Source organism: Beta vulgaris, chromosome 5 (assembly GCF_026745355.1).
Source record: "Beta vulgaris subsp. vulgaris cultivar EL10 chromosome 5, EL10.2, whole genome shotgun sequence".
Taxonomy (NCBI): Eukaryota; Viridiplantae; Streptophyta; class Magnoliopsida; order Caryophyllales; family Amaranthaceae; genus Beta; species Beta vulgaris.
Genome location: NC_079206.1, coordinates 16,199,401 through 16,208,739, shown reverse-complemented (window position 1 = coordinate 16,208,739; position 9,339 = coordinate 16,199,401). Strand labels below are relative to the sequence as shown.

Below are 9,339 nucleotides of genomic sequence, written 5' to 3'. Positions count from 1 at the left end.
CTAAATTATAAAAGAAATGTCAAAATCAAAATCGACATTCAAAGAAAACTACCGAAAATTAATTTACAACACTCACTTACAAATCACTCACAAATCACTCAGAAGAAAAAACTTTACAAATCACTCATACAATTGAGAAAATCACATTATAAAAATCACGCAAATCACTCAGTTAATCAGGAAACTTTATTAAAACTTAAAATTAACATACAAACTAAAACTAATAACCTAGAATACAAAAACATTTACAAAAATTTACTTACAAATCACTATTCTCAAGAACTATTCACAATTAATGGTGGGTGATAATTATGCAAATCACTAAAATGAGGAAACTTTACAAAAACATAAAAATTTACTTACAAACTACAACCTATGAAAAAATTGACTTGAAATCAAAGTGTCCACTTTCTTTACAATTTATGAAGTACTGTACTTAATTCAAAAATCAACTAAACAATTATAATATTAGAAATCATAAATAAATTCGATAAAAGTTCTATTTTGTTCATAGAATTTAACTTTGAAAAGTAAATAAAAACAAAAAGAATGGTGAGAGACTTAAGTAACAGAAACTAAACCAATTAAATTTTGCAACTGAAAACAATTATGTTTCGTATGTCTAATGTTCATATTTTGATTCTAATGTCGAAGAAAATCGAATTTCTGTTTCGAAAAAAATTCAAGCACGCATCGCGTGCAAAAAATTCTAGTATCTAGTAAAGAGAAGCACATTATATTGGTGAACTTTACCTTTAAAACTCTAACTTGTTGAACGTTGACTTTAATTTGACAAAATTACAAATAGAACCAGTCCATTAGATCAGGGGAAATAATCTGATATAAGAACGAATATCAATATTGTAATTCATTTACGGAAAATCGTCACATAAATCTCAAATTTGGGGTTAGTTACTATTTGATCCCAAATTTACAAGTGATACCAAATTTGACTTATTTCCGAATCATTCCAAATTTGGTGATACTCTCGTTTAATAATTGAATTTTCTTTTTCTTTCGTGTCCAAATTTTGATTCTTTTTCCTTCTATCTCTCCAAACCACCCACTAGTAGAAAAATTGTTTATTATGGCGGCTGAATTACTGCAATTTTGCCCATACGCAACAATAAATTACGTAAAAAAAAATAATCGAAAATCAACCTATTGCTACGATTGTGGGTGAAAATCACAGTAATAGATGTCAACGAGAATTTTTTAAAAATATTTGACGGGTTTGACCAGAATGATTCATGCAGTTTCTACCAACAACCGCAGCAATAGATTAAAATATTATTTTTTTTAAATAAAATTTTAATCTATTGATGCGGTTCTAGATGGTAACCGCAGCAATAGATCTAAGATCTAAAAGAAACACGCCATGTCTTCTATTAGAGGCAACAGTCCAACACGCTAGGGCTCCTCACTTATCTTCTCACTCCTCCCTCACTTATATATATACTAGCACTATATGCACGCGATGCGTGCGACAATATATTAATATTAATGTTAACATCAAAAAGCGTCTAAAAACTAACTTAATAGTGTAATATTTATGGTGAATATTGATGAGCGTTATGGTTTGTTATTTGCATTGTTCTAGTGTAAAGAGTAATGTTTCCATAAAGGACTATGTCGAGATATGATATGTTATCTTGTATTTGATAGATAATTCAACAACTCTCCTTTTAAACAATGATCTAGGTTATGTTTCTTATTTATTTAAAAATACATATATTTTATAGGCATGTTTTATGAGTATTAGTTCAATTTAATTTCACTAGTAATTGAGGTTTTTAGGCAAGAAGCAGCGGATTCATTATTGTGCAAAACAGGTAATATTCCTTTCACATATTTGGGATTGCCTAAAGGGGGGAACCTTTCTCGGATTCAAGCATGGGATCCAATTATCAACAAACTCTCAAAGAAACTAGTGACATGGAAAAGGAGATGCTATCGATTGGAGGGAGATTGACGTTGATTAAATCGTCACTATCCAATCTACCGATATACTTCATGTCGCTCTTCCCCATGCCTAAAGGGGTTATTGAGAAGATCAATAAAATCACGAGACAATTCCTATGGTCAGGAAGTATGGAAAAAAGATCACTCGCTCTAGTGTCTTGGGATGTAGTCCAGTTGCCGAAAGTAATGGGTGGCCTAAGCATTGGCAATATATTCCACAAAAATATTGCAATGCTGTCAAAATGGATTTGGAGACTCCTCAAAGATCCATCTCATCTTTGGTGCAAACTAATCTGTGATAAATATAAGTATCCTGCCTTGATGTCAATTCTTGATCTCAAAGTCCCAAATTCAGGAGGTCCTTGGCGTCAAATATGTGCCGCAATTCTGCATCAAGCAAATGCCAAGGAAATTATACGCAACGGCATCCGCACGAGCTTAGGGAACGAATTTCTAACTCGGTTCTGGCATGAACCATGGCTCTCCGCAACGTCACTAAAAAGTGAATTTCTGAGGCTGTTCTTAATTGTAATCGACCCCAATGCAACAGTGGCATCTCTCGGGTTCTGGGAAGGAATGAATTGGGTTTGGAGTTTCGCTTGGAAAAGGGCTTTAAGGCCCCAAGACATTGTAGAGAAGGCAAGGATGGAAGAGTTGCTCCAAAAAGTCTGCCCATCACCAGCAGGCCCAGGATAATGTAATATGGGCCTATAGCAAATCAGGGAATTTCTCCACTAAATCTGTCACTATGGAGCTTGAGAAAACGCAACCCCCTCCTCATCAAGATGCAATCAGAGGAGTATGGAAGGGGTTAGTACCTCATAGAATAGAGATTTTTGTGTGGCTTGCGTTATTGGGCAAAATAAATACCCGTAGCAAATTATCATCTCTTGGGATTATTCCTCGTGAAGAGAACATATGCCCTCTATGCCTTCTATCTTGAACCAGAATCGTGTGATCATCTTCTTCTCCACTGTGAGTTTTCATCCAAGATATGGGCATGGTGGACAGAATTATGGCAAATCAGTTGGGTGTTCCCGCGCAATCTTCGTTTTTCAAAAAGATATGGGCGTCAATTTTTTTCATCATATTATTGTCTTTGTGGAAGGAAAGAAACCATAGAATCTTCACCAACAGCTCTTCATCTATCAAAGATTTAAAAGACTTGGTATTACTCAGATTAGGGTGGTGGATTTCGGGGTGGAACGAAGGGTTCCCTCACTCCCCCATGGATATTGTTCGCAACCCGGCATGCCTTCAATGGAATTATAAACCAAGTCTGGGATTGACTAGTCTCCCATCACCCAAAGAAGAGTCATGGAGTCCTCCGCCATCACACACAATCAAATGGAACGTGGATGCCTCCATGAATCCTCTGACCTCACGTGCGGCAATAGGTGGAGTCTTGCGAAATCACAGCGGGAATTTCATGTGTTTATTTTCCTCTCCCATTCCTTTCATGGAAATCAACAGCGCAGAGATACTAGCAATACATCGAGCCGTAAAAATAACTCTATCATGCGAAGCTTTGAAAACAACAAAACTGACTATCGAATCCGATTCGGCGAACGCGGTTCAATGGTGTAAGAGTGAAGAAGGCGGGCCATGGAATTTGAATTTTCATCTGAATTTCATCCGAAATGCTCGAAAGGGAGGCCTTGATGTCTCAATAATTCAAAACGCCGAAACTCCAACTTTGTGGCTGACTCAATGGCCAAGCAAGGTCTTCATCGCCATTCAGAATTTATAGCATGGATGTGAGGCAGAAAGAGTGTCGGATGACCAGTCCACCAAGGCTCATGGAGGTATATGTTTAAGGGCAACTTACTGGGCATAATCCATAGAGTTTAGTAGGCCTATCAGAAAGAATGTATTGCTGATGATGTAAGAGCTTGGTTTTTTTCGTTGCTTTTCTTGTAAGAAATCTTGCTTGTATTCTGAACAATGTGTCTACCAAAATATGTGTAGTAATGGAAGTATCTCCTCATAAGCCGGGTGTGCTTGGCACTATAAAAGTTCTCTTCTTTATGAAGAGATACCTTGCTTGAGTTGAGACTCTTCTATTTACTACAAGATTAATAAGAATACAAGTTTAATTATCAAAAAAAAAAAATTGAGGTTTTTAGGCATAGTGAGTACTGAGTAGTGCGTCAATAAAAAACAATTATAATATTGATATTATCTAATGATATATGTTCATCTCTTTAATTATTTATTATGTCCACTCATTGTGAGCCCAAAAAAAAAAAGAATATTCTCTTAGTTTATTAATTCTTTTATGGTTTATTTATGCATGTTATTTGAAATTGCTATTGCTACTAAGAGTTTAGATAGTAAGAATCTCCGTATATCTTTGATTTTATAATTGTTTGAGAATTGATTTAGTCATCAATTTATATTTTCAATTGTGAGTTTCGTCTTTTTACCCATTTTTACGTATTTCTTTATGGTAATGTATAACTTTTCTTATCCATATTTGTAAATGAAGAAAGAATTAAGAAAATCTTTTCTTTATTATTTGTTGTGAGATTTAGGGTATATAAGTATTTTCAAAAGGGGACACCATAGCTCCCCTCTTGGCTTATATAATAGAGATATATTCTAACATACATAAAATTAATGGAATTAGTTTTCTCTATAAATTTATATATACACACATATATTAGATTTCTTGAGTAGAAAGAATTAGTCTTCTAGAGGAGAAATAAACAAAATTAATTTGATCGTAATTAGTAAATTCGAGCTAAAAAATTGAATTTTATAAAATTTATGGAAGAATTTAGTAAAATTTTTGAGGCCTTGGTTGATTTTAAGTTTGAAGCTTTAATGGAGTCTTCGTGGTAAGAAAACATAATTTAGAACATATAATATGTTCTCACATAAAAAAGTTTTCTCACGCAAAGAAGTTGTTATCACAAGAACCTTCTGTATAAATATATATAATTACTCTTTGTTTTTAGTTGCACCATCAAACATTTGGACACTACTTCTCGACCAATTTGGACAACTTTTCTCTCACCATTATATAAGAAAAAACATAATCAAGCAGGGTGTTGTTAAATGTGTCTCATGCGAGAAATCAAAAGTTTAACTTTTTAGTTATTTTTACTTATGCGCGATTAGAGATATTAACGCTCAAAAAAGCGTCTTGACACATGTGAAAATGCATATAGTGCAACTAAAAATAAGAGGAACTATATAAGATGGCACAAAATATATAAAGAGCAATGTAACTTTTTATCCTGGCATATTTGAATTTTCAGTTTTTCACGCATTCCATGACTCAAGTGACTCAAGTCCTTAAACCCTCAACTTCTCAGTTTATCCATTGCCGTTTGAGACTCAAGTCAACTTTCTAATGATATTTTATTTTGAAATATTTTTTAAAAGAGTTATACTATTATTTTTGGTCCATTTATCATTTTAATAACTAAAACAACCTAACATAAATAAATCACGAGTTTAAAAAAATGGAAACTTCAGGAGACCTATTTTAAACCGAAGACCCGACAAATCTATTGGATTTGGGTAAGAATTCAGATTTTTCAAACCTTGTGGCTTGGGAGAGGTTCGGATCAAAATCAAAATTTACCGGTTTAAATCTAGGCAATAACCCAGGCCCGACCTATACTTATCCCTACACATAACATCAACAATCCGGTATATTTTTTGTTTACCTAAGGTATATATCAATTAAACTTTGTGATATTTTTCATGAAGATCCTGTTCTTTTAAGGGTGAACTGAATTAAACTAAACTAAGGGCATGTTCGATACAAGCTTTTTAAGTGGCTTTTAGTGTCTTGACTCGGTGAAAACACTAATTAGAAAAAATAATAGTGTTTGGCAAGATAGTGGTGTAAGTCGCTTTTAGTGGTACAAGTAGTGTTTAAGTAGCATTTGTCAAAAGCTACAATTTGTAGCTATTGGGGTAGCGTTTAGTTGTGTTTAAACTATAGATTAAAGTTTTATTTGAGTTTTTAACTAGTAATTTGTAAACAACTACTTTGACAACGTCTTTTATCGAACATCAACATCTTACATCGCTACTTGGACAACTAACAAATACACACCAACAGCGGCTACTAGCACAGCTACCAGCTACTCTTATAGCTAAAAGCTACCACACCACAACTACTGTTGCCGAATACACTCTAAATAAATTGAACTGAATTCATATAAAACTATGAGAGAAAAGTAACTGAAATGACCTAACTCAATCAAAACTGAACCCGAAAATAGAGCCTAAGTAACTTTTGATGAGGTCCACTTTAAATTTGTATAATTAATCAATAACCTTTTGTCGGAACTAGCTAATTGGCTCGTACTTGGGCATTCTGGTTCAGTTGAGTTGAATAATTATGAACGATGGTAGTAAAAGTACAAGAAAGTGACTTAGGTTAGTTCATCCCTATTTTTCTTAGTTGCAAATATTTTATACTCCCTCCGTTTTTTTAGTTGCTACATAATTTTTAAACGATTATATTTTTTTAATTGTTACATTGTTTAAACTTTACTTATTTGAGATACTTGGCGCATTATAAAGTAATATTACTATAGTTGTTTTTCTGTTTTTCCACTCAAAACTTGAAACTGACATATTATGCATAAAAAAGTATAGCAACTTAAAAAAGGGGAGGGAGTAGTATTCATACACTTCTATTGGTCGGACTTTGTGACTGTTAGAATATATGACAATATATTCTTGTATCTTGTATTATTATGTAATTATCCTTTGTATAGTTTGTTTCCTATTTGGTAGCCTTGATTATAGGATAGTGAGTTGACTAAGGTTGTATTATATAGTTTTGGAATGTTGAATGAGAAGGGCACGGAAAGTATTCTTTCATGGTATCAAGTCTAGGGATTCTCTCTCTCTTCCGCTGCCCCTAGCTCTTCCGTCCTCCCTATCTCTTCTTCCTCCTTGAGTCTTCAGCCATGCCGGACTCGAAATCTTCTTCCTTTCACCCTGCCCTTGCAGTTTCTAATATCAGAAACTTCATACCGGTTGTTCTTGAGACAGAAAACGTTCAATACGGAACATGGGCGGAACTTTTCAAAATTCATGCTCGGTCTCACCGAGTTATCCATCACATCATCAAACCCGAGGCTGGTAAAGGGCCGAAGGCTCCCTCTACCGATGATGAGAAAGAACTTTGGTCGACTCTTAACGCGACCGTTCTTCAATGGATATATTCGATTATTTCGAATGACCTTCTAACCACCATCCTTGAACCGGACTCTACTGCTATGGCAGCTTGGGATCGCCTTCATGACATTTTTCAAGATAATTAGAATTCGCGAGCCGTAACACTTGAACAGGAGTTCTACACCACTCATATGGATGAGTTCCCGAATGTGTCTGCATATTGTCAAAGACTCAAAAGCCTTTCTGACAAATTGAAGAATGTTGGCGCGCCGGTATCTGCCAGTAGGTTGGTGTTACAACTTATTTCAGGTCTCTCGGTGGCTTACAAAAATGTAGGGACGTTGATACGGCAAAGCTCGCCCCTCCCTCCGTTTTACCAGGCGCGATCCATGTTAACCTTGGAGGAAGTCAGCTTGGCTAAGGAGGCTGCCACCGGCTCTGCCATCGCCATGGTGGCTGCTTCTCCACTATCAGATCCCTCTTCTCCTCCTCATGCCGACTCTGGACATCCTCGTGGCAAGAAACATCACCACAAGCATCATGGTGGTGGGAAAAAAAACCGGCCAGCAGCGTGGAGGCGGCTCCGGCGGTAAGGGTGGCCGTGGGGGTGGCCAACATTCTGGTGGTTCAGGCGGCCCTGGGCGTCCGCACCAACCTGCCCAGCCTTATGCAGGTGCGTGGCCTGGTTACCCGCAAGCAGGTCGATGGGGTTGGCCTTGGGCCCTCCCTCCTTGTCCTTACCCTACAAATACTACTTGGGCTCAACGTCCCCCTTCTGGCCCATATCATCAGCAGCCTGGAGTTCTTGGGCCACGACCACAGCATGCTTATGCTGTCACTGCTCCATCTACTTATGCACCTACGGACATTGAAGCGGCAATGCACACTATGTCTCTTAACCCGCCTGATGCAAATTGGTACATGGACACCGGTGCAACCTCTCATATGACCTCTTCAAACGGTAATCTCTCGTCTTATTTTAATTTGAGCACTAAAAATGGTATTACTGTTGGTAATGGTCTCTATTCCAATTCGGGGTTACGGTCATACTCTTTTGCCTTCTTCTAATCCTCCTTTATCCTTACAAAATGTTCTTCATGCTCCCAACCTCATTAAAAATTTAATCTCTGTTCGAAAATTTACCACTGATAATTCAGTTACTGTTGAATTTGATCCTCTTGGGTTTTCTGTGAAGGATTTTCAGACGGGGGTGCCAATAATGAGATGTGATAGCACAGGCGATCTTTATCCTGTCACCACCACAAACACTGCTCCTACCTCACCTTCCACATTTGCGGGTCTTGGTTCTTCTCATTGGCATGCTAGGTTGGGGCATCCGGGAAATTCTGTTTTGGATGTTCTTAGGCTTAATAATTGCATTACATGTACTCGAACTTGTAGCTCTATTGTTTGTTAATTATGTGTGCTTGGAAAACAAATAAAGCTTTCTTTTCCCCCTTCGAATTCATGTACTTCTATGCCATTTGACATTATTCATAGTGATATTTGGACTTCTCCTGTGCTTAGTTCTTCTGGACATCGTTATTATGTACTTTTCTTGGATGATTTTACCAAGTTTTTGTGGACCTTTCCATTGGCTAAAAAGTCACATGTGTTTGATGTTTTCCTCACATTAAAAAATCATATTCACACTCAATTTGAACGTGACATTAAGACCGTTCAATGTGATAATGGGAGGGAGTTTGATAATCAATCTTTTTGGTCTTTTTGTAAGAGTCATGGCATGTCTTTCCGTCTTTCATGTCCTCATACTTCTTCACAAAATGGAAAAGCCGAAAGAAAAATTCGTTCTATTAATAACATTATTAGAACTCTCCTCACTCATGCTTCTCTCTCCCCCGTCATTTTAGCCTCATGCCTTGCACCTGGCCACCTATCTTCATAACATTTTGCCAAGCAAACTTCTCGCTAATTCTTCTCCTATGCAACTGTTATATCAAAAAGAGCCTTCTTACTCCCATCTCCGCGTATTTGGGTGTCTTTGTTATCCTCTTTATCCCTCCACCACTATTAACAAATTGCAACCCCGTTCTACTCCGTGTGTGTTTTTGGGATTTCCACCTAATCATCGGGGATACAAATGTTATGATCTCTCTTCTAATAAAATCATCATTTGTCGTCATGTGGTGTTTGAAGAATCTATTTTCCCTTTTGCTAAGTTGCATTCCCCTTCTTCTCCCTCCTATGAATTTTTGGATGAAGGATTAT

At 36.6% G+C, this 9,339-nt stretch overlaps 1 protein-coding gene across 1 annotated transcript; it reads left to right on the top strand.

The window, feature by feature from the left end:
* The first annotated feature begins 6,899 nt into the window (after window positions 1-6,899).
* LOC125497875 (uncharacterized) lies at window positions 6,900-7,256 on the top strand. The gene has a single exon (XM_048645579.1). It carries the CDS (start codon window positions 6,900-6,902, stop codon window positions 7,254-7,256), a length of 357 nt encoding a protein of 118 aa, XP_048501536.1.
* Window positions 7,257-9,339: the final 2,083 nt, after the last annotated feature.